Genomic DNA, 25,974 nt, shown 5'->3' on the forward strand with positions numbered 1-25,974 from the left:
CGAATCATCACAGAAGATGTGTCGGGTTCAACTCTCCTATACCAACATACTCTTCTCCAGACGCTTAGTTGTTACGAATGACAACTTGAGGGGTCTAATTAACTTTCAGATTCAGATTCAGGAAGCAGATGATTTGAGCGCAGGAATCAATGCAAAACCCTCACCCTCAAAATCAACCAGAAACCAAAGGAAAAAGGGCAGATAATGGCTGATGGTTCTTCGTTGAGGAAACCAAACATAGACGGAAATGATAGGCCTGGTAACCGGAAGAGAAAAAACCGTAGTGCATATTCAATCTTCATTGCTTCATTAAAATTACAACACACGATAAAATGCTTGGAACTCACCTGATAACAAATAATCAGTTCAAACTTTCAACAATCGACATCTGGAAATGATTGGAGGTGATTGCTACTTTTAATAAGCTGTCATAGTTGTCAAATTCGATTTCAACAAATCTTTTCCTTTGTGTGTTGACGAAGCTGACAAACACATTGGTATTTTCTCAAAATTTGCAAACTTGAAGAATCTCACATTAAAGGAGTTTGCAACAACGGGATCAGATGGTTTGAGTATCTTTCATCCTCGTTTGGCTAATCTCACACAATGATGAACAGATGATGTCAGATAATACTTCATTTGTCGAGAAACCATACTGTCAAGAAACTAACATCTTTTAATATTTCATTGCGTATGTGCTTGTGCTGTAGAAACAGGTGATGAATTTGTGTATCTAAATCAGGTTCTCTGCCTTAGATCGGTCATTCCTTGTGATACATGAACGTCTTCTAGCAGAACCTGACACGTCTTCTATCATGTGACAGACACAGGTGCAAGAGAATGGCGAGTTATTTTCAGTTATTTCTGTTGATCCACAAATTCCATTGTTTAAATCAGAATCAGGTTCTCAAAACAAGGATCGTTCTAATTGATTAAAGAGAATAAACCAATTTTTACCATTTTTTACCCATAGTATACGATCGGTAAAAATATTTTTTACCAATCGTATACGGCCGTATAAACCGTATACTGACCGTATACATATGGTAAAAAATGGTAAAAACCTCTGTAATCTTTATATAGTGTGTGATTTGACCGGTTGTATTAAGTTATCTCTGTTGAATTTGATTTCAACAAATCTTTTCCTTTTCCTTCAATTTCTAGAACATTCTCCGTAACATGAAGAGAAATCAATTGTTGTTTCTCTTGTTAAGTTTCTGAACCAACCGAAATCCACAAATTCCAACAGTTACTTCGTTTTTACCGTCCGGTTTCCAAACTCTTTCACTCAAAGTTAATATTCACTGTGGTGGATGCAAGCATAAAGTTAGAAAAATACTCAAGAAGATTGAAGAGTACCCAACTGAAGGTTCAGTGCACGAAAAGTTTCTTACGAACGATATGTATCAGGAAGCTCAGTATCAACAACTTTTGAGTGGGAATATGGCTATGAAGAATAGTATGGATAAACAATCACCGGTACGGATTTTGGTGTTTTGGTAGGTTGAAAGAGGTGAATGGTCCTTGTTTTTCCATGTATCAACAATCACCGGACGATATGTATCAACAACTTGTGAGTGGGATCGTTGTAATCATCACAGAAGACATGTCGGGTTCTTCTGCTAGTAGTATGAGTCTGAGTCCATTGTGGTTCGTGAATGTTTCGAATCATTACAGAAGACGTGTCGGGTTCTTCTGCTAGTAGTATGAGTCTAAGTCCATTGTGGTTCGTGAACGTATTGTTGAAATCGTCCATCACATAAGACCTTGAAAGATTTGTTGAAATCGAAGAAAAGAGTAACTAGCAGAAGACGTGTCGGGTTCTTCCAACAAATTGTGTATGTGCTTGTGTTGTAGAAACCGGTGATGAACTTGTGCTATAGAACGTTGTATTCTTGTCTTTCAGTTATTTAGTTCGTATTGAACCAAGAATCGTTCTAATCATCACAGAAGACGTGTCGGGTTCTTCTGCTAGTGATTCGGAATGTTTCGAATCATCACAGAAGACGTGCCAGGTTCTTCTGCTAGTAGTATGAGTCTGAGTCCATGCGACAGACACAATTCTTGCAAGTTAAATCCACAATCAACATATATAGATGCAAGAGAATGGCGAGTTCTTTTCAGTTATTCTGTTGATCCACAAATTCCATTGTTTAAATCAGAATCAGGTTCTCAAGACAAGGATCGTTCTAATAGATTAAAGAGAATAAACCAATTTTACCATTTTTTACCCATAGTATACGGGCCGTATAACAATATACGGCCCGTATACAATCATCGTATACATAGTATACGATCGGTAAAAATATTTTTTACCAATCGTATACAGCCGTATAAACAGTATACGACCCATATACGCATGGTAAAAAATGGTAAAAACTTCTTTAATCTATTAGAACGATCCAATAAACGAAGAACAAAGCCTATTTTCAAAACACAGGTTCATACAGTGCTGTAATAGGTTGTGGTTCAGCCAAAATGACATCTAGCATTACTAACGGTTCAAGTAAGTATCTAAAATTTTGAAAATTCAGGTTTACCTTGTTAGTTTCTCAAACACTAATAAACATCTGCTTCCTGAATCTGAATCAGAATGTTAACTCTTTCACTCATAAACATCTGCTTCCTGAATCTGAATCAGAATGTTAACTCTTTCCTTTTCATGAGGTAAAACCGGTTTCAACATCGAGGGTTGTATCGGAATCAGGCGTTGGAAGGATTGTAGTAGTAGGACATTGGTACCACTGTGAAAATTGCATCAGGAAGCTCAACTTTAATGGACCGGTTATTCGACCGAGTAATCAATTGTACTTTTTTAGTTGATTCTCTTGTTAAGTTTTTCTGACCCAACCGAAACCGAAATCCACAAATTCAAGTCAAGGATCGTTCTAATAGATTAATGAGAATAAACCCTCGTTTCTTCATCTTCATCTTCATCTTCAAGAACAATGATGAACAGATGATGTTTTTTCGCAGAACATGGTTGATTGCGGTGGTTTGGGTCTAGGTTGTTAGAGAGAGAAAAAGAGGTGAGATAGTCTGACACAATAAGGATGTTGGGAATTAAACGCATGTACGTGACAAAACAAGGATCGTTCTAATAGATTAAAGAGAATAAAGCAAGGATGTTGTGAATTCGCATAAACATATATTCGTTTCATAACCTCCTCCTATAAATCAACCACAACTGACAAAGAGCCTGTATTAGAAACCATCCTATGTCTTTTACCAACCGAAGAGGCAACAAGGACAGATAATACTTCATTTGTCGAGAAACCATACTGTCAATAAACTACCATATTTTACTCATAAACCCTTGAATCCCAACGCTTCTCTAAACGAGCCTGTATTAGAAATCATCCTATGTCTTTTACCAACCGAAGAGGTAGCAATGACAGATAATACTTCATTTGTCGAGAAACCATATTGTCAAGAAACTAACATCTTTTAATACTTCATTTGTAACCGTAAGGATAATGCAAATTTGTACGTAAAGATCTCTACACAAACTGTGTATGTGCTTGTGCTGTAGAAACCGGTGATGAATTTGTGTATCTAAATCAGGTTCTCTGCCTTAGATCGGTCATTCCTTGTGATACATGAACGTGGTATTCTTGTCTTTCAGAAGAGTTGGTATTGAACCAAGAATACTTCAAACATTCTAAACCCTACTTGGAAACAAACCAACAAAATCCTTATACTCTTCTAGCAGAACCCGACACGTCTTCTATGATGATTCGAAACATTCACGAACCACAATGGACTCAGACTCATACTACTCACCCTCCCCTAAGGAAAAGTTTTCCCGACGACTCAAGACAAAGCAGTTGGTTTGGGTTCATATCAGCGTTGTTTATCACCCTGTGTAAGCATTGGAAGCCCGACCACTAGCAGAATCATTGCATTACATCCCCGTTGAAAACAAGTGATTAAAACGCTTCTCCTTACAACTCTCATCAAATGCCTCACCCTTCCTTTTTATTACAGTCATACGACACGTTTTTTTTGTTTTTCAATCTTTGTTACTTGTTAAAGTTTTATTTTTTTCTACTTTTAGAAAGATTTGACAACCTAACGGGTGTATAATGTCTCGTGTGATTGACGCCTTAAATCCATTAAATACTTTGGGTAAAATCTAATTTTCTTTTCATACGGGTCGTATACAGTTATACGGCCCGTATACGTTATTCGTATCCATTGTATACGACCAGACAAATTCTTTACACATGGTGTATACGGGCCGTATACAGTTATACGGCCCGTATGGAATGAAAAAAACTGACAAGTCTGAAGGCATAGACTTTGTTAGTTTTATTTTATTATATACGGGCCGTATAACTGTATACGGCTCGTATACACCATGTGTAAATAAGTTTCTACCATGTATTAATATTAGGACCCTTTAATAATATTCAATTTATAATTTTACATATGTTTGAATACGTAATAATTTATCTACATGTTTTTAGATTTAATAACTTTTTTATACATCTGTAAAAAAGTTGGTTTATTTTTATGCAACCTTTGCTATATTTTTTGCTTCTTTGTTATTTCATTGTTGGTTGTTGTTCACTCCAATACACATTTCTTTACAAAACTATTATTGAAAAAATACAAATGCATAGTTAATTTTGATAAGTTAATGAACGTAAGGTATTGAAAGTAAATGAGTTAAAAATGTATATTAACGGTAGTGTAATAAATAGACCTAATGCCGATTAAATGTCCACTCAGTTCCTTGATAGTTTCATTGCTTGAATTCATGTCTCATTCGTGGCTATATTCCAAATTAAATTATTTTATTAATTTATTTGTCTTTATGTAAAAGTCTCTAACCACTTGCAATTTAAAGCACAACAACGCTACATGCCGATGTAAAATATTTTTTATTGGTTTTCAGTCGATAAAAAAACATGTGTCGATATTCTTTAGGACATATCTCTGTCGGTTGCTATACCGAATACCGTGACCTTACCGAACCAATACTGACCGAAACTCGCCGCAACGCGCGGGGCAGATTACTAGTTTTATACTATTTACATGCAAAAGAAATAATTTTTTTTTTCCAATTAAACATGTCGTATTTGTGTCGACTTGCTGATGTGTGTCATGTTCCGATTTATGTGTTTGAAACAATTTTCAGATTCATGCCGGGTATGGGTTTGCGTCGGGCATCAAAATGATAGTTGGGATGGCAGCAGCCGATAGCCAATAATTGGGGGTGATAAAATCTAATAACCGTTTAACATATAACAAAGAGTAAATTACAAAGTTCGTCCTTTATGTATGTCATATATTACAAAGTATGTCCTTTATCTTTAATAAGCTCAGAAAACATACTCAATGTTTGCAAACCCTTACATGTTACGTCCTTTAGTCCTAACACAGCTAGTTTTTAAGGTTAAATTTGACTAAGTCAACCCCACATAAGGGTATTTTGGTCAGTTTATCCAAAATGTTAAAATAAATCATTATAAAAAACAATAAATAAAACAATTTTAAAATATATATTATATATATACACAGACAAAACACATATATATATAAACACCTTCTTCTCTCTCTCACTACCCTACCACAACCACCACCCATCACCCACCACCCACCTACTGGTCTTCTTCTCCGGTGAAACACCACCGCCCAACTCCGGCGACCAAGAACTCCCACACTCACCCCTCCTCTCTCTCTTTCTCTCTCTCGGATCGAAACCCTAGCCGCCGTCTTCGCAGACCAAATAAAGGGGCAGGTGGTGTGTGGCTGTGGTGGCAAGTGTGAGAGAGAAGGAGACCACGGCAGCGGCGAGCACGGCGGCGGTGGTGCGACGGTAAATAAAGGCCCCCGTTCTTGTTCATCTCAGATTCTTTTGGATCCGATGTCTCCGATGTCACCGGAGTCCGGTCGGACCAGGTAGCCGAGAAGGGGGGGTGTTTGCAGGTGGGAGTTGTCGGAGGAGGAGGGGTTTAGATGAGGGTGTGTAGCCAGAGAAATCAGCACCGCCGGCAGCCGAAGAAAAACCGGCTCCGGCCAGTCAGTCGTCGGCTGGCTGTAATCGAGACTGAGAGGAGATCGAAGCTGTATGGTCTGCATATGTGTTTTGAATGTATGAATCTAAGGGGTAATTATGCGCCTTTTACAGTTTCGATTGCATTTTTCATTTGATGATGATTATTAGTTATGTTGTTTTGTTTGCAATCTGCACTCTGTTTTCATTTGAATGTATGAATCTCCGGCCAGTCAGTCGTCGACTGCTTGATTTTCTGTCCGTTGGTGGGGGGTTTTGCAGAAGTGGAGGTGCGGTGGTGGAGGTTCGGTGGTGATGATGGAAGTACGGTGGTTGATGGTGGTGGAGGTGCGGTGGTGATAGTGCAGGTGTGGTGGCAGGTGGGTGGTGGTGTTGGTGGTTGCAGGTGTGGTGTGATGGCAAGTGGGTGTTGGTGGATGGTGTTTTTATATACTTTTAATAAATTAATAAAATTACCAAAATACCCTTATGTGGGATACCCTTGGTCTAATTTAACCATGAAAAATAACAGAGTTAGGGCTTAAGGACATAATATGTAAGAGTTTGCAAACATCGAGTATGTTTTCTGAGCTTATTAAAGATAAAGGACATACTTTGTAATAAATGACATACATACTTTGTAATCTATCTATTATACTAAAGCAAAATAATGTTGACCATTTGACCATGTGATGTGGCATATCTCTTTAGCCAGATAATTGTTTATTTGGGCGCCATTTTCCTTTATCTCCTTTCTTATTCACTTTCACGAGCGGGCAAAATGAATTTAGACATTCTCCAAACTTTATATGGAAACTGCAATCAATCATCAATCAGTTGAAAATCTTCTCCAAAATTACGAAGACCTTTCCATTATTATGGCTTATATACTCTCTATGCTTGACCAGAGGATTCAAACGCGAATTGTATTCTCCTTCATGTTCATCTTTTTTTCATCATCTGCAAATCTGAATCATTGGTGAGTGCTGTCAAGCAATTGCTTCTTATATTATCTATTATCTTAAAGTTGAAGTTTAATCCGTTAATTGGTGGTATGTTAATGAATCCTTAAAACCCTAATTTCAATTTCATACATCTCTGCATGTCCATCGCTGTATTTCTCATAAACCCCAAATCAAGGTATGTTTTCTTCTTAATGTTTGATGTTGTGAACGAATATGTTTTCTTCTTATTCTTTGATGCTGGTGGTCTAGGGTTTCTCTGAGACCATGACGGCTGCGGGTGTAGGTTCCGCCGGTGAGGTCATGATGATTTTGATGGTTCAGCATGTAGTAAGTGGTTCGATTTTGATGGAAACGATTGGGATTTAGGGTACGATAATAGATTGTTAGATTATTGTTCTATCAGTTCTGGTCTGTTTTTTTTTTTTTTTTGGTTTGTTAGATTACGATTAATAGATTGTTACTTTACATCACACATATAATTGCTGGTGTTAGGTTCCGAGGGCAACGATGGTGACTCATTCGTTGATTGTTGTGTAGGTATATTTCTGTTCGTTAATCTAATTAGTTGATTCAATCCTCTGATTGTTGTTTGATAATATGTTTATTTCGTTTGAGATGTTGTTTGATTATAGATAGATGATCGATTGAGCAGGCTACAAGTCTTCAAAGGGGATTGGGAACTACACACACGATTTGAGGTTTTGGGTTTCAATCCAATCCATATAATTCTTCTCAATATCTCTCTGATCTTTCCATTTTTTAGGTGCTATACATTATAATCCGCCTAGGCATGCTAGTGTTAGTTTACTGAATTTCATGTCAAATGATTCTACATTTGCAATCAAGTTTGAATACTTTTTCAAGAATGAATTCTATTTTTAATGAATATCTCATGATGCTAAATGCTTAATTATTTGGTCAGGTTGCAGCCTGACAGCGGAGAAATAACAAGATAACAAAATGCTTAGAACCCATGAATTTGTGGATGGAAAGGTATAATGGCACCTGTTTTAATGCATGATAATATGCAAAATCTTTGTGTGTCTTTGTGTTTCAGTTGATCATCTTTTTAAATTTGCAGCATGAAAAGTATGAGTGGTTTACTTGCAGAATAGTTTATTACAAAGTGATTAAGGCTGAGAATGTTATCCGAGTTTGTGGAGTTTAGCCACTAAGTGTTCTTATCATAACTACGGGTTTTTAGGTAAAGTTTATCAATTACATTGCTATTTGGGGTTTTAAGTTTCAATCCAGTCCGTATAATTTCTTCTCATAATCTCTCTATTCCTTGCATCGGTTTTTAGGTAAAATTTATCAATTACATCGCTTCAAATTATTAATTTTGTGGTAGATTTTTGTTAATATAATCGTTAATTTCATGCTAGCTGTGAATTTCGTTATGATGTTTGATGATTTGTTGTACGGTTTGTAGATTAGGTTTTTGTAATTTCATCAATAATTCAGGTTTATTATTATATTTGTTGATATTTAACGAGTTTACGTTGCAGGGTGTTTAGCCCCTCTCTAAGCTTTTGGTTTTGACAAATGGGTTCCGTTTGCTTGCCAAGAAAAGATGATACTTTAAACATATTGGTTTAAAGTATTGGCCCAACAATATTGGTTTTGTACATACTTTAAACATATTTTGGTTTTGTACACTTTATCACCCGTGTATTGGCCCAACAATATTGGTTTTGTGCTCATCAGAGCGGTTCGCACCTCCTTCTGTGTTTCACATCTTCTTATGCTGGTACGTATTTTAGGTTATCAGTCGACGACACTGGTTTTTAAATTGATATAAATGAGTATTAGATCTTCACTTTCGTATTAAATCTTATAAGTATGTCTTTTTTATTTCACCAGCAATATGATTTTGCTTCAACCTTGACTGGGTTCTTGCACTGATGTAAATTGATATAAATAAGCTTCTGTGCGTTGTGATATTGCTTTTTGGGAGGTGCATTTTCATTTACTATGATCTTATTGCTTGATTTTTTGATGTTATCTGTTCAATATGTACATATTGAATTATGAAAACTTTAGGTGATCTAGAGAATGAATTGGCCAGTTAAGAAGCAAAGGTTACGATAGGTATACACTATACACTTTCACATTTCTTTACTTCTTTTAAAAGTCTTTCACTTTCACATATGATATCCATCTTAATGTTATTTGATTCAAAAGGTGTACATACACTGAGAAGCTACAATTGATGGTTTGTTTTAATACCAGTTTGATATTGATATTATAGGTTTTGTTCTTATTTCATTGAAAATTGTTTTCATGACTTAATACACGTTCATCTGCATAAGGGTCGGAGTAATCCAGCGAAACTGGGGTGGTCAGCTGGTTTGGTTGACGGATCAAAATGTGTTCGGGTCAGAAGTCGTCCAACCCGTTTTTGAACAGAACAGTTTTGGGTCAAATCAAGTTATGAAAGAAATGAGTTGGGGGTCAGCGTTTCGGGTAATAAAATAAGTTCGGGTCTGAACGGGTATGAAATAAATGAGTTACGGGTAAGGGTTTAGGGTAACAAAACAGGTTCAGGTCAAAGCTGGTTAGGAGATAGCTGAATTAGCGTAGTTGTTTTGGAAAAAAATCATGTTGTTTTGGGTCCAAATGGGTAAGGGCAATATGGAGTTGGCCTAGAAAAAGGTAAAAAAAATAGATCCATTTGCTTTGTTTTTTTGTGATGGCAACTGGCGTGCGTGGTAGTCTTATTCTACTTTTTTTATCAAATCAATTTTTCAAAATCATGTATGTGTGATAAAATGAATAAAATTGTTGCTGAAATGGCTAGGGTCTCTTTAAATGTTGTTAAAGTTGCATCTTTATACATGTTTTGCCTAACACAAGTTTGGGTTTAGTCTAAATAGATTTGGGTGGACTGAACTTGCATACACGTTTAACTATTTAAGGTCGCCATTTTAAAAAAGTATCAGATTGGTTTGGTCAAAAGGGGTAAGGGTAACAAACAAGTTAAATCGAAACAGCTATTATGGCTAAATATCAATTTTTTTATTCAAAAGGCTATGAGTAAAATGGGGTCGAGCTAAAATGAGTCATTTTTAGAAAAAGAAGTTACAGAATAGCGATGGAGGTATTATTCTAAGTTTAAGGGTGAAACTAATTGGTTTTCAAAACTGCATTTTTTTAATTAAATGGCTGCAAAAGTATTTTTGTTAAAGGTTGAATACAGATAGGACAAAAGAAACACGTTTATCGTTATACAGGTTGAAACTGCCACATTTACAATTTTAGAACAAACAAGTGTTGTATTGCTACATTGTTTTAACTACTTGGTTGATGAAATTAGGCAATGAAGATGCTAAAAAGGTTCGGTTGCATACAGTTGCACAAGCCGCTTAAATGGGTTTAGTAGAAAAGATGGTTGATGGTTCAGGTTCTGAGGATTCAAATGATGGCTCTTAATGAGGTTTTTGTCTTCCCTGCTTTCTTTAAAGTTTTATGAATAATATTATTTTCACAGTTTGAATTCATATTAACATTTATACATTTTACAAATTTGAAGCGTGCTCCAGCCTCCAGCTAAATTTATTAGAATGGCTGAGATTGAGGATCCAATGATGTGAAAAAGGTGAAGGTCAATGGAGGTGAAGAATGTGAAATCCCAGCCCTTATTTTAAAAAAAAATTAAGACCTATCAAAGATCTTCTAGCACACTCATGCCATTTACCTATTTATGCAGATTGTTATGTTGTCAAGTTGTGCTAACATTCAGATATTTTTACATCTTATTGCTTTAATTATGGTAACCACATTTAGTTATATATTCGTTCATTGCAAGGTCTTGATAGTGCTGGGGTTGAGAAAATCCTTGACCTGGCTTCAATAACCTTAAACAAGAATTCTGGTATCAAGTACAGTTTGGATCTTTTATTTCAAATAGAAATATTGGGCAACTAAATAAATTCATACGTTGTAATACCTTGATTTAATGTGACAGGAGATCACGCGTTGTAATATCTCGATTTAATGTGACAGGAGACAAAAGTGCACTTCTGCCATGTGGCCTACGTATCGACTCACCAGCTATGATAATCCATGGATTCATTGAACAAGAGCTCTTCTATATTGCCGAATTTGTTCTGGTATATGCCAATTTGATCATTACTCATAAGTTAGTTCTGGTATATAATTATAAAAAATCATTATGACATACAGATTTTGGTATCCAACTAATATGTATGCTACCAATGGTGGTGGTGTGGTGTTGGCTGGAAAAGGTTAGTTTCATATTGCAAAGGAGGTTCTTACACTACATTGGTTAGTTATAGTTTTTTTTTTCACAAATGCTTTGTAGCTAACAAAAATGCTTAATGTCTTATTTTCTATATTTTCTTTGAAAATCATAGGCCAGAAACTGCAGTTGCAAGTGTATTTGTCCAAACTGCAGACGTGTGGATAAATTTGGCACATGTTCATTTCACTCAACGCAATTTTCATTAGCCATTAAAATGGTACGCTACATGCTTTACCCTGTATTTTATTTTCCTGTAATCTTTTGAATTTGATTTTAATAAAAAAAATTCATTTTTCAGTATCAAAAAAGTTTGCGTAAGTTTCATTACGACACAAATTCTTATGTATCTAGCCCGTACACATTACGAAACGGAATAATGGCAAGACTGTAAAAAGACTTTACGTAGGATTGAAGAATCGTCTCAAATTTCATTACCACCACTCAACTTTCATCAAAGAAATAGTTATAAAGAATTTTAAATCTTAAGTAGCTAAACAACGGGTAAGCCTATTTCATAAGGTTAGGAATTCTTAACTAAACCCCTTTTTCTACAAATCGCAACTGAACATCCAGCAAAAGTTTCTGTAGGTTTGGTGATTTGTAGTCATTTGAACACCAACTCCATCCCCATTGCTAATAATCTGCTAAGGAAATTATCTTCAACTAGATGCTCTTTATGGTGATATTGTATTCTAGCTTGCAATATAAGGAAATGATAATTTGAATTATTTGAAATGCTTTTGTGGCTTCTTCGGCATTAATGTGAGAGTTATTTAACCTTAGTACATAACAAAGATTTACTTTGCATGTAACTTTTAAGGAAACTATTTGGACCAACTAGCAAATTGGGCGGGTCGGGCAGGTGCGAGTCACCGATTAAAGCAACGACTTTGGGTCATAATGGGTTCGGGTCAATATGTGTTTGGATTAAAATGAGTTCAGCTTAAACAGGTTTGGAGCAAAATGAGTTCGGCTCATTTAAAAAAAATATTAATTAAGTTCGGGTCAATATGAGTTTGGAGCAAAATTAGTTTGGGTCAAACGGGTAGTTTAAAGAAAAAAATTCAATTTTTCGAATGTCTTGGAAAAATTAAAGACCAGAGAATCGGGTTGTGTAATGGTGAAACGGGTAGTTTGGATACGGGTTAAAAAAGGTGAGTCAAGTTAATTGATTAGCCTACATTTTTTTTAATTTAGTATTAAAATAAGTAGTTAATATTTTAAATATGAATACACTTTATTTTTTTAATTTGGTACTTTGATAAGTAGATGATTCATCTTTAGATGATTAAGATACGGCTACGACCTCGGTGAGTTTTTCCGACCACCTGTTATTCGATGCATGTTCTCTTTTCTTCATTGATAAGCCACTTTGTGAGAAAGTTTGTAGTCAAACGTACACAATTACATCACATTGTTTTTGCATGAGGTGATCACTTTGCAAAAGAAGTCTGCCGGTGTTTTTCTAATTAATGGATTTTTTTTTCAAAGAGCTGAAGATAAAGACTAATTGATCCATATGGATAATGGGTTATGATAGCGATTCACACTACTTATTAAATGTTATATTAAAATATGCTCATATATATTTTTAATATGTTTTATCTGATGTAAAAGGAACCACATAATATACTGTTATTTGATGATTGAATATTATATGTACGGTTTACAGAATGAGCTTTGGAGTGCTTGATACGATACCAGTTGCAGAGTCTTTAATTAAACTATAGGCAAGATGTGAGCTGTGTTGAAAGCCCGTTTATTTTACGTTACGGAAGACAGACGAAATTGAGAGGGAACTGGTTGCTGGTGCAGATGTATACATGCCAGTACGTAGGCATCACTATGCAAGTGGGCAAGTGCTCAAAGAGATTGCAGAAACTGTTCTTCAGACACACACTACTTAGTGTCGTTTGTTGTTATTTATAGATTTAATACAACATTTCTTTCATTTCAAAAAATTATTTATAGACGTATACATGATAATTAATATGAAATGTAATCGTTAATTAATTTTTATAAGATATTATTTATCTTAATATTCAAACAAACCTGTAATAAAGTATTTACGTATTAAAGTATATTTTTTTTGTTGTTTAGCCACCCGTGTATTACACGGGGACTTAGACTAGTTTACTCTATAACAAACTAATACCCCTTGAATACCCCATCACAGACACAAGGAATCCCACTACTTGATTCATGTTGGATTTTGTCGAATACGAAACTTAAATTCATGTTCCAAAAACTGAGAATGACAGACAGCACATCATCATCATGATCACAACTGTTAAACTCTGCCGGCATAGGCCGGCTAACTTGACTTCTTCTTTCTAACACCAATTCTACATAAACAACAATTACCACCATTTTCATTCATCATTTCACACCAATATTTTTATAATTGGGGGATGGGGTACTTGTACATGTGTGTATAAAAATAAAATAATTACACACAATATATTATATACATACAGATTCCAAACCTCTAAACCAGTCAACTGATTGTCTTTACATGTGACTATCTTCTACATCCAGTTAAGGTTTTCAGTTTTAGATCAATCAACATTAAATTCAAGGTTTTGTATATTCTTCCGTTCTTCTTTAATTATCATTGTACCTGCTTTGAAATAAATGCATTTGGTTCACAATTGTTTTGAATCTGTTACAGTATTAATGTTTTTAGAAATGTCGTTTTAGTTTCTCATTGATTCATGCATCTTAGTAGCGATGAGATCGGTACCGTACCAAAACTGAAAATACCAATACCGAATTTTTGGAAAAAGTGGGTACCTAAGCGGTACCGGTACTCGTTGCAAAACTCTCTCTCTATATCTTATTAGTACTGAACCGGTACTAATACTGAAAATACCAGTACCGAAATTTTGGAAAAGTGGGTACCGAATACCGTACTGGAATCTATTAGTACCGGTAGTCCGTGTTAAATGCTCATCCCAACATCTTAGTTTTGGTTAGATGATAATATTCTAGATTATAAATATGTAAGATATAACTTATAGGATCTAGGGTTAATATTCAGTTTTTTTTTTAACGGCGATTTACTGAGTAAAACCAAAACAAAAAGGATTTGGAAACGTATACCTAGTTAAAGTATCCAAGAATCATCCAACTTATTTATCAGCTAGAAAGGTCTACGGGCCGGGTTGGTTACCAAAAATCCTTGTTTCCCTTATGCAACGTATATTCAATTTATTTCAGTTAAACAATGATATCAGAAGCTGCAGTTAGAGATCATTTGTTATCTAAATCCGAAACCATTAGTGAGAGCTCAAGCAGTAACATCTTCTTTGCAAAATCGTATATCGAGCATTCCAACGGGAAACTTGAAGGTAAACAGGTTGAATACAACGAATCATCGGTCCAACCAGTAGTGAATGGCAACGTGGAGGTAATGGTTGCTGAAGTAGAATACATTGAATCCGAAAAACTGGATGATCTAACAGACATTGATACGAGTCTAAAGGTAGATTAGTTATTTAGTTATATAAATATTAATCACCAATGTGGTGTTAGCATTTAGCTGTTTTAAGTGTTTATGGTATAATTCGGATTCGATCTTTAGATGCTTATACCTGGATTGGAATCGAAAGATTGGGTTTTGCTATGTGAGGCGCTTAACAATGTCCGGCGTTTATCGATATACCACAAGGATGCGTTGGAAGATATACTGTGAGCCTTATTAGTTTTCGACTTAGTTAATTTTTTTTTTTCTGATGATTTATATAAGGGACCAAAATAGACATTGACCAGTCAACTTTACCAAAATGAACACTGATCGCGTCTGTGGTAGACACGATCCCTGGCTATTGCGTCTAAGGTAGAGCTTGTGTCTGAGACTCAAAGTTTGCATATGAGATTGCGCCATTGGTTTCCGCGCCTACTTTTTTTTCTTTTCCACCACAATTTTTAAACGAGGATAACTTTTTCATACGATAGTATTTTTTTTATAAAAAGTACACCAAATTAAAGATTATAAAATTCTCTTTAATTTGGTGTAAACTTTTTAAAAAGATATTAACGTATGAAAAAGTTATGCTCGTCAAAAAATCGTGGTGAAAAAGTAAAAAAAAAACTAAATATGATGACACGTGTCAAGTTTCTATTGGCTGAAGAGTACGAGTCTCTGCCAAACGCAAAGATCAGGGATTGCGTCTACCCCAGACGCAATCCATGTTCATTTTGGTGAAGTGGGTGAGTCAGATGTCTAATTTCGTGATTTTCTCTTTATATTATTATTCATTAATTCAATATTTTGATGAACAGGGACACAATAATCTCTCTTCTTGTGAAATCCCTCAAGAATCCAAGAAGTGCTGTTTGTAAAACTGGAATTATGACTTGTGCCGACATGTTCAAAGCATTTGGTGACAAGATTATCGATTTCTTGGACCCGCTGGTAACCATTTCGATGATTTTCTTTGCTTCTGCATCGAGTTTGATCTTTCGTTAAGTAATTCGAATTTGAACTTGATTTCAGTTTGTACAACTTCTTCTCAAATCCTCGCAAGACAAACGGTTTGTCTGCGATGCTGCTGAAAAGGCGTTAGTAGCTTTAACAACATGGGTCTCGCCGGTTCTGCTGTTGCCGAAACTACAACCGTATCTTAAAAACCGCAATCCCCGTATCAGGGCAAAAGCGTCAATGTGCTTTTCTCGTAGTGTCCGACGACTGGTAATAATTTGCGTAATTGCATGATCATGTTTATTCTTGATCAATTTTCATCGCTTGACGATAAAACGTTTCTTTCTTGATTAAAATTGAACAGGGTGTGGATGAAATGAAAGCGTATGGGATCGACAAGTTGATCAAAACAGCGGCAGCCCAGTTGAGTGACCAGTTACCCGAATCACGAGAGGCTGCTCGTGCACTCCTGTTGGAGCTACAAACCGTATACGAAAAGTCCCCCGTTTTGGCACCAGAACCGGACGCTCCGTCTGAGGAACCATCGGTATGTTCTTGGGAGCGGTTTTGTGAATCTAATCTGTCGAAGTTAAGTGCACAAGCGGTCCTTCGTGTGACTAGTATGGCTCGTGAGGGTCATGTTGTGGGTTCATAGAATTAGGTACATGTAAAATGAATTTTTACATCACTTGAAAGGTTTGTTAATTTGTTTGATTTAATTTAATATATGCACAATTCATATATATCACCAATTAAAGTTGTTGCAAGCACATCACAATACTTCTACCAATTATTTAAAGGGTAACACATAAGGCGAACATGTAATCGCTTACTATACCAAGCAAAACGGATGAGTCAAGTCGGGTCAGAAGGTTCCGTTTAAAAAATTTTGGCCGGGGTAGAACGGGTTCTTATGCTCGCTTCAAAGTTCAATAAAGGCTTGTGAGGGCAGAGTAAGTTCAAAGTTCTTATTCAGCTGAAGACACTCGACGGAAAAGGCACATTTTCAGTTTAGAGGCGGGCCATCAGCCGTTGTAGCTGAACACACTAAGAAACCATATAAGTTTGCTGCAAAGCTGCAAGCTATGAGTTCTAAGTACCACTCGCTCATGAACCCTGTTAGGAATTCTATGCCATTGATGTTTCCAAATCTTCACAACGTAGTTATCCTAGACGATGATATGGTAGCTCAACATGCTCTTTCACCCGCGTGACAAGCGCGAATAATTGCTGCACCCATTTGGTTAAATGGGTCAGCTATATCATTTCCGATGCCCAAAAGCTACTATTTATTTTTATGTTGTTGTAGTTTGTTGGGTCACTCTTTGTTGGAACCACAACAACCTTTAATTCTAAAGCTATGTTGACTATGTTTTTTGGTGGGCTTGCTGGTGATCAAAATAAACAACAAACTGGACATTTAATGGTTTGTATAAAATCAAATGCGAGTTCTAGATGTTGAATCTTAGGCCATGGGGTATGGGGTGTGGGTTGGGGGAAAACGCCCAAGGCACCACCCCGGGTGGGCTTGGGTTGGGGCGTGGCCCTTGGGGCTTGGGTTTCAAGCCGGGCGTGGGGCGGAGGAGCAGGGTGACATGGCGGGTTGTGAATGACCCATTCAAACTAGCCGTTGGGCTAGCCGTTGGGGGCTATTTAAAAAAAAAATCTTTTTTCCTTTATAAATACTTACCACATTTAACATTTTTCTCACACAATATCAAACACATAAAACACAATATTGCCATGAGTTCTTCAAGTTATAGTGAATCGTCATCATCATCTGACGATGGTGCGGAAATATTTCTACAAACGATCGCGGCGGTGGTGAAAGCTATCGTGGAAGACGAAGACGATGAGGAAGAGACTCAACAACCTAAACGGAGGAGAAGGTACATCGCTCACGGCACACCGCTAACGATTTGTTGGTAAGCGATTACTTCTAAGCGGAACCTAAGTATGATGAAAAAAATGTTTAGGCGTCGTTTTCGTATGAGTAGAAACTTATTTTTAAGGATATCTAGAGATCTTGAGGAGAAATATGTTTATTTCCAACAAAAACCCGATGTAACCGGGCAATTAGGATTTAGTACGTGGCAAAAGGTCACGGCCGCACTTAAGCAGTTAGCGTACGACAATAGTTCGGACATTATGGATGACTATTTAAAAATGTCTGCACGTGTAGCTAGAGAAACTCTTCACAACTTTTGTTCGTGTATACTAGAACTTTATAGGAAAAGATATTTGAGAAAGCCCTCCTTCAGTGACATGCAACAAATATTGGAACATCACGCAGATTATCATGGGCTACCCGAGATGCTAGGTAGTTTAGATTGTATGAAATGGCCTTGGGAACTTTGTCCTACCCAGTGGCAAGGCGCTCACACTAGTGGATTTCACGGGGTGCCAGCCATCATGCTTGAAGCTGTTGCATCCCAAGATCTTTGGATATGGCATGCGTTCTTCGATATGCCAGGTTCACATAATGATATTATCATCATAAACCACTCGTCTCTTTTCAATGATCGGGTAAATGGTATAGGACCCAAATGAACTTTCTTTGTAAACGGGGTTGAGTACGTGTACGGGTACTACCTAGTTGATGGGATTTACCCAGAGTGGGGGGTTTTCGTAAAATCGTTCACAAGACACAGTACCGCAGATCCAGAGAGATTAAAGTTTAACAGGGTCCGAATGGCTGCACGTAAAGACGTCAAGCGAGCATTCGGTGTTTTGAAGAAAAGGTGGCGAATATTGGTAATGCCTTGTCGACTATGGGACAAGGATCAGATTGGAAACGTGATGTACACATGTATCATTCTTCACAACATGATTTTGGAGGATGAAGGTAGAGCGGTCGTGACCTACTATGATGATGATGATGATGATGACCCCCAACCAGTTAACGTAATAGACGAAGATAAAGCGGCAAATGAATTTTTTATAAAGTCAAGGGATATACATCACAACCTTCGATCTGATTTGGTGGAACATGTTTCAACGATTCCTGGGTTCGAAACCGACGAAGAATGATAGGTTTTTTTTTTGATAATTATTTTGTATGTTTATTTTAATAATTATGTTGTATGTTTATGTAGTTTTTGGTTACAAATATATATATATATATATATATATATATATATATATATATATATATATATATATTAAAAAAAAAACTGATGTGGCTTGGTCACGCCAGCCAAGCCACGCCCACCATACCCCCTTCAAAAGTGGGTTGAATACTTGGGTTTTGAAATTCCACATGTCAACCAATGCCCAACCCAAACCTCAACCCAAGCCCCACCATACCCCACGATCTTAGCACTAGTCAAGCTAATACATATGTATGCTCAGAAGTCATCCGCAATGGAAACACTAGAGGTCATCGAGTTCAAGAACTTGCATAATTTGTATATCTCTGACTGTGTCAATTAGAGTAGATAACATTTACATAAATCAGACGTGTATAAATTAAAGAAACTATATATTATATTAATGATCAGAAACTATATATGATTACTAGGGGTAAGATCAAATAAAAAGTTTATTTTGCTTAAATAGAATGAGAAGAAATCTTAACCATTCATTTTTCAAATCAATGGTTAAGATGAAAGTGTAGGAGAAAGGAGGAGTGCAAGGGTATCCTGAGAAAATCCTATTTATGGACTTTCTCTCTCCACATGCAAGGCACATGCATATTTCACCCCCGTTTTTTAAACGTTTATAACTTTTTTATACGACACTATTTTTTCATAAAAATTTGACCATAAAATCGAGCGTTTTTTTATCTTTAATTTGAGTACCATATTGGTATATAAAATATGAAGGCTAAAAAAACCCACTAAAATGTGTTGTATTTCTATGTTGTATAACATTTTTTGTGCTGGATTTTTGTACTATATTTTTGTGTTAAATTTTTTGTGCTGAATTTTTTTGATTTAATTTTGTTTTCTCAATTTTTTGTGCTAGATTTTTTTGTACTACATTTTTTGCTGAATTTTTTTGTGCTATATTTTTTTGTACTAGATTTTTTTGTGCTATATTTTTTTTGTACTAGAGTTTTTTGTGCTATATGTTTTGTACTACATTTTTTGTGCTATATTTTTTTGTACTAGATTTTTTGTGCTAAATTTTTTTGTACTAGATGTTTTGTTGTATTTTAATAAAAACAAAAGAGGTGCCACATGTCATTTTTACTCCAATTTATAAGGACCAAAATACCCTTCTTTTCTACTTATTAGGAGTGACACATGTCATCATTACAATCCTTCTTAGACTATTTAGGCAAAATCCACTTTTTAGTGGATCATTCCCCATTATTACAATGAAAAATTACAATTATAATCAACATATCTATAAAATTATCATTAATCTCTAAGGGTGTAAGGGGCACTCACCTAAGAGGTGAGTCCCCTCTCTTACGCCCAACCAATCAACTAGTGCCACGTCAACTCCCCTCTTAAACTCCCCTAACACCCAATTTTGATGGCGGCACTCCCCTCTTAGGGGAGTTGGGTTTTTTTTTTTTTTTTTTTTTTTTTTTGTAAAATTATGCATGTTTACAAATTAAAAAAATATAAATAAAAATAAAAATTAAATAAAAGACATTTCATTAAATTAAAAAAAAAATACATTCAAACTAGAAAAAAAAATTACATTCAAACTAGAAAAATAAAAGTTACATTCAAACTAGAAAAATATAAAAACAAACTACTCGTCGTCCGAATCAACTTCAAGGTGAGACAGATCTAAACTTCCGAGATGCTCAACGAGATCGTGTTTTAGTCTCCAATGCGTGTCTTCGTCAATGAGCTCCGTATAAGCTGTATCATCGAAGACGGGTTCGACTGGAGGATCTTGAATATGTACCGGTGCTATCGCCCTTCCGTCGTCTTTTATAATCATGTTGTGTAAAATAAGGCACGTATACACGATGGACCTTATCTTTCTCACCGTTTTCGAACGCATTGGACGATTTAGTATTCCCCACTTCGCCTTTAACACTCCAAACGCCCATTCCACATCTTTTCTTGCGGCCTCGTGTTGCCTCTTGAACTTTTTTTCATTCGGGTCGTGTGGATATGGAAAAGACTTCACAAACACGGACCAGGTAGGGTAGATCCCATCAGTAAGATAATACCCACGTTTGTATAAGTGGTTGTTCACTTGAAATGGACAATTTGGCGCCGTTCCGTTTCGTTGAGCAAGAAATAATGGAGATTGTTGCAGCACGTTGATTTCGTTTTGTGAACCCGCCGGGCCACAAAAAGCATGCCAAATCCACAAATCTTGAGACGCCACCGCTTCTAACATAACCGTCGGGTATTGATGATCGCCTCTCATGTATTGTCCACGCAATTCTGTGGGGCACATTCTCCAGACGAAGTGTGTACAATCCAGACTACCCAACATACCAGGTAGGTAATGCCTTTCCTCATGAGCCTGATACAATAGCGCAATGTCGTGGCTCGTTGGTCTACGTAGGAATTCACCGGCATACCTTTTACAGACCGTCTCGCAGAAATATTCAAGGCACTCACGAGAGGTCCTTTCAGACATATTTAAATACTCGTCCCCCTCGTCTGGTGGGTTACCGGTTGCAAGTTGTTTAATCGCCGAAGTAACCTTTTGCAACGGCGTGAAACTTTTCTTCATTCTCCCGTCTAAGCCTTCTTTAAACCACTCGTCATACGCTTCCACGTCACTAACAATTTTTAGGAACAAAGACTTGGACATACGAAATCTGTGACGAAAAGTATCGTCATTAAATTTTGGATTTTCAACAAAATAATCGGCCATGAGTGTCTCATGGCCTCCCTCACAATGCCGTGTCTAGTAGCTCCGCTTGTTGGATGAGATTTTGGAAGAAAATTAAGCTAGTATCGCTTGACGATGCATCTCCATCGTCGGGAAAGTCGGGTAGGGTAGAAAGAAACGGATACTTGGAATCCATTTTGTGTTGTATTTGAAAGATTTGTGAGTTTGAGAGTGATGGTGTGAGTTTGAGAGTGGTGAGTGTGGTAAAAAAATTGATTTAGGTTGGTTTATATTTATATTATTAAAGAAAATTGATTTTTTTTTTAAATTTCGACCGTTTGACAACGGTCCTTTTTTGACAATCGTGCCAAACTCAAGCGGTGACTCCACACCGAAACCTATCACCGATTCGGGTCCCCGCTTGGATGGCGGCGGTGTTCCCGATCGGTGACTATGCTCACCGAACCACTCCCCGAAGAACGCCCCGTGCACCCTAAATATTTGTTTGTATACATAAATCTCGGCTGGCCCCGTCTTCCTATATTTGAATATATAGTCCCCGTTCGAAAAAAAAAAACACAATTGATAGTCATTGCATTTAATTTCGGTCATACCACAACCTTCTATTGGAGACCATTGTAGATCCTCTTCACTTGGTTGTTAGGGTAGAGGGAGTCGTTCAATCACTTTAGGGTGTTTAAGTTATTTTCTAGCCAATAATGTCATGCCATGTCAAGTCCCCATCCTACTCTCTATTTTGCACTCAATCACTGACAATGGTTCAAACATCTGGAGAGTGATAAAGAATTTAAAAAAAATAATTGTGATTGGTTGAAAGGGGTTGAGACCCACCATTAAACCCCCTCTCTCCTCCTTCCCTCCTCTTCCCGCAGCGGTGAGTAGTCACCGATTTAACCATTCCACGCTCACCGATTGAAGGCCGGCACCCCTTCCCCGCTCAGCAACCCCCTCCCCGATCAAACTCACCGCAACGATACCCTCCACCCTTAAATAGATTTCACATCATAGGATTTGAATGGTCTCGTAATAGTCCTACCACCACCCTCTTTCTACATGTGTTAGATCATATGTGATCCTTCACTTTTGCCTTTTTACCTCACAAGTCACAACGCAACCCTTCAAAAATTTAATTTAAATATATGTATGCTTTAAAATATTTTCTAAGAAGTTTAATTTCATAAATAACAATTTTAGAAGTAAGTTTTGATATTTTATGATTTTAAAATTCTTAATACAATTAACTTGTAATAGTATTAATTTTCAATTGTTTTTAGAATCAAAGTTTTTGTAGTATTAAGCTTTTAGTTATTGAAAAACAACCCACATCTAGCTATCCAAAATCAAGTGTCCCCATTAGGGGAGACGGGAGGCTCAATGATGACACGGTGACCGTGCGTGGGACCATCGTGGAACACCGCCACCGCTGACTCCTATCACGCGTGGAACTCATGACGCGTTGTACCGCCCGTAACAAAGTACATTACATAGCATTACATAGTCCGTTTTAGGGATTGACGACTTACCCATTTAGTGACTTTGGCACTGGACGTTCGACATAACGCGTGAAGAAGGGGGATGTTACGGTTGAGGAATGGGTTGAAGTTCGATGGTCGCAAGGAATGGGTTAATCCATCACTAGTGATGGGCACTCCCACTAAAATCCATCACTAGTGATGGAATGAAGTTCGATAACGTTGCGGAAGCTGATTGGGTGTGGTAAGTAATGAAAAGTGGAACGCCCCGACCCCTTACTTGACCCCTCTTCTGCACTTCAACTTGAATAATTGACGTATACCATTTTTTGTGAATGTGAATAGTGGCGGAGCTAGCCCATTAATTCAAGGATATCCTCGTATTTGTTTAGGGGTATCCTTTGTATAAAAAAAACCGAAAAAATACACTACAAATACAGGATTAAGCCGTAGTCCGTGCTGTCCCTCTTAATACATTAGCTCCGCCCCTAAATGTGATAGGCATGTGATCAAGAAAATACAACTACGTTTATTAGTTATTATTTATAGTAAATATTAATTCGATGTATATGACCTCAATCATTGCTCAATCATCATGGGATTAGCATGATTCGTGACTTTCTAGAATCATTGATTATTAGTATTTATTATTGATATGTCTCTATCAAAGAGTATATATATAATATGTTTTTTTTTTAAATAAAACTTCATTAAAACACACATCCGATCCAAACGGGTAAAATGCCAAACAATATAGCACCCTCGACCCAAACGGGTAAAGGGCCAAATTACAACATACTCATAGGATATTTACACCATTCCTTCCAACTAATATATTTATATGACGATCTATTTTTAATCCACCAAAATCCTCTCGACTTAGGGGGTGTTTGGTGTTGCGTTTTCAAAATAGATCATGCGTTTTAAAAATAGATTTTGCGTTTTTAAAACTGCGTTTTGAAAAAGCATGTAGGTACATGCTTCTCCAAAACTGCGTTTTGGAGGCAGATAATCACTTTTTCATCCAAACACTTTTTAGATTATTTATGTTTTACAAACGCAATAATCAAATAATCACTTCAAAACGTAATCCCAAACACCCTCTTAATCTCTATCATAATTTCTTGTGGGCTTCTCCTGATCTGATTGAAGATCAACTCGTTCCTACATTTCCAAATACACCAACACGAAATAATTACCAACCCAAGGATAATCTTTTTCATTTTCTTTCCAACCTGAAGAGTTTTATGTATATCCATTAAATCTTTGAATTCGAAAGCGAAGATCAGGGGAATGTTGCACCAAGCACTGACAGCCGCCCACACCCGAATAGCCATTGAACATGCAGTGAATAAATGATCCACCGTTTCCTCATACTCATCACAGAAAGGTCACATAACCGAAGTAATATCCACGTTCCTTCTTCTCAAATTGACTCTGGTTGCAAGCCTATCCAAGCCATTATATTACATTTGAGGGGCACCTATTTGCACCATTCGAAGTTAGGAAGATGGCTGAGACCCCTATCTAAAACTAACGCCTTTTTCACTGAATTCACCAAGAAACCTTCCTGACTGTCAACGTTCCATGACCACGAGTCCTTATCGTCGGACAATCTCACCATGTTGATAACATCTTGACATTCCTGACATTCCTTAAGCTCTGTATCAGACTCGGGTTGTCTAACCCAATTCCAAGAACAACCGCCATTTCCATGTCCCGTGGCAATTCTATCCGTAACTCTGTAAGTTTTACACGAATCCAAAACAAACAGGTGTGACCATCTTTCCATGAAAGGAAGATCGCCCACCCAGGTGTCTATCCAAAAATGAATATCAACCCCGTTCCCCACTTTACCCAGAATCATCCGATTTAAACCCTTCCCATTTAATTTCATTTTGGAAATCAATTTCAGAATGTTATTCCAACAACCCGCATAATTACCATTCAACGGCAGAAAGCCTCTTTGATTGTTTTTACTATGACAAGCTTCCACCACTTTCCTCCACAAAATTTGATTTTCGACCCTATATCTCCAACCCCACTTAAACAGCAGAGCCTCATTAACTTCTTTAAGTTTGTTAATACTCAACCCTCCTTTTTTCTTGGGCCAAGTGACCCAGTCCCAGGCCACCCAGTTCATTTTGTTATTTTCACTAGATACCGCCCAAAGAAACTTTCTCATTTTAGCTTCAAGAATCTTAATTATACCGATCGGGGCTTTATATAAAGAAAAGTAATATATAGGAAGACTCTCCAAAACAGAATTAACCAAAATAAGCCTTCCCCCTATAGACATAGTTTTAAATTTCCAAACCGACAACCTTTTATCGAAAATCTCAACAATTGGGTCCCAGTTGCTAATTCTATTCTTAATGGTCCCCACTGTGATACTCAAGTAAGAAAGCGAGATGTTATCAGTGTTACACCCAACCACATTAGCCATATCCTTGATATCACATCCGTGACTTTGTAGAATCATGCTAATCCTATAAGGCTATAGGGTCAGGTCAAATATTTTTTCATTTCCCATCGAAATTTCAAGCAGTCAATCATAAACTTGATTTTTTTTTGGTAAACCATAATCCCTAATTAAATAAACTAAAACAAATTATCAAAAGGGGCATGAAATTGGAATAACATACCATACCTGAGTTGGTCTCTGATCAGAAAAGGCACATTTTCAGTTTAGAGGCGGGCCGTCAGGCGTTGTAGCTGAACACACTAAGAAATCGTATAAGTTTGCTGCAAAGCTATTCTTAGCAGATATATTGTATTGTGTATAATTATTTAGTTTCCATATTTATAGGATAGTTTGTTATGTAATCAACCCTATATATTATATAATGGGTCATTATTCTTCAATGTAAAACACACAGAAATATACAAAAACATTTATGGTATCAGAGCTACGATTCTGCAAACCCTAGCTCAGTCGTCGACATCCTCTCTCTCTTCGATTCTCTTTTCGTCTCAGCCTATCCCCCATGAGTAACGGGAGTGGGGGCGGTGATATTGTTGTATGTGATGGAAATTATTAACGCGTGGAAGTTGGTGAAATTCCACCGCCACCA

The 25,974-nt window shown here is 36.8% G+C and overlaps 1 protein-coding gene and 1 long non-coding RNA gene across 36 annotated transcripts; both read left to right on the forward strand.

Annotated features, from left to right (window-relative positions):
- The first annotated feature begins 6,739 nt into the window (after nt 1-6,739).
- LOC110936170 lies at nt 6,740-13,313 on the forward strand. 35 transcript variants are annotated; one of them, XR_004862778.1, is made up of 15 exons: nt 6,741-6,980; nt 7,216-7,333; nt 7,459-7,503; nt 7,599-7,664; nt 7,889-7,959; nt 8,077-8,716; nt 8,830-8,923; nt 9,010-9,057; nt 10,283-10,402; nt 10,499-10,580; nt 10,676-10,847; nt 10,934-11,078; nt 11,152-11,253; nt 11,343-11,447; nt 12,903-13,256. It is a non-coding gene; the product is annotated as an uncharacterized LOC110936170 (long non-coding RNA). The 35 variants fall into 35 exon arrangements; XR_004862771.1 differs by having other exon boundaries at nt 6,740-6,980; nt 8,048-8,716; nt 9,010-10,402; XR_004862776.1 differs by having other exon boundaries at nt 8,048-8,923.
- Nucleotides 13,314-13,412: 99 nt separating this feature from the next.
- LOC110936172 lies at nt 13,413-16,423 on the forward strand. The gene is made up of 6 exons (XM_022178513.2): nt 13,413-13,809; nt 14,450-14,714; nt 14,814-14,920; nt 15,515-15,647; nt 15,729-15,923; nt 16,018-16,423. The coding sequence occupies exons 2-6, from the start codon at nt 14,457-14,459 to the stop codon at nt 16,306-16,308; spliced, it is 984 nt and encodes a 327-aa protein (XP_022034205.1). The 5' UTR covers nt 13,413-13,809; nt 14,450-14,456; the 3' UTR covers nt 16,309-16,423.
- Nucleotides 16,424-25,974: the final 9,551 nt, after the last annotated feature.

Source organism: Helianthus annuus, chromosome 7 (genome assembly GCF_002127325.2).
Source record: "Helianthus annuus cultivar XRQ/B chromosome 7, HanXRQr2.0-SUNRISE, whole genome shotgun sequence".
NCBI classification, from domain to species: Eukaryota; Viridiplantae; Streptophyta; class Magnoliopsida; order Asterales; family Asteraceae; genus Helianthus; species Helianthus annuus.

What these genes read in the sequence shown, in the direction of transcription:
- LOC110936172 (XM_022178513.2), top strand. Translation starts at nt 14,457, where the DNA reads ATGATATCAGAAGCTGCAGTTAGAGATCATTTGTTATCTAAATCCGAA. An exon ending in GATGCGTTGGAAGATATACT is followed by an intron (nt 14,921 to 15,514) that starts GTGAGCCTTATT and finishes TTTGATGAACAG; the next exon opens with GGACACAATAATCTCTCTTC. An exon ending in TCGATTTCTTGGACCCGCTG is followed by an intron (nt 15,648 to 15,728) that starts GTAACCATTTCG and finishes ACTTGATTTCAG; the next exon opens with TTTGTACAACTTCTTCTCAA.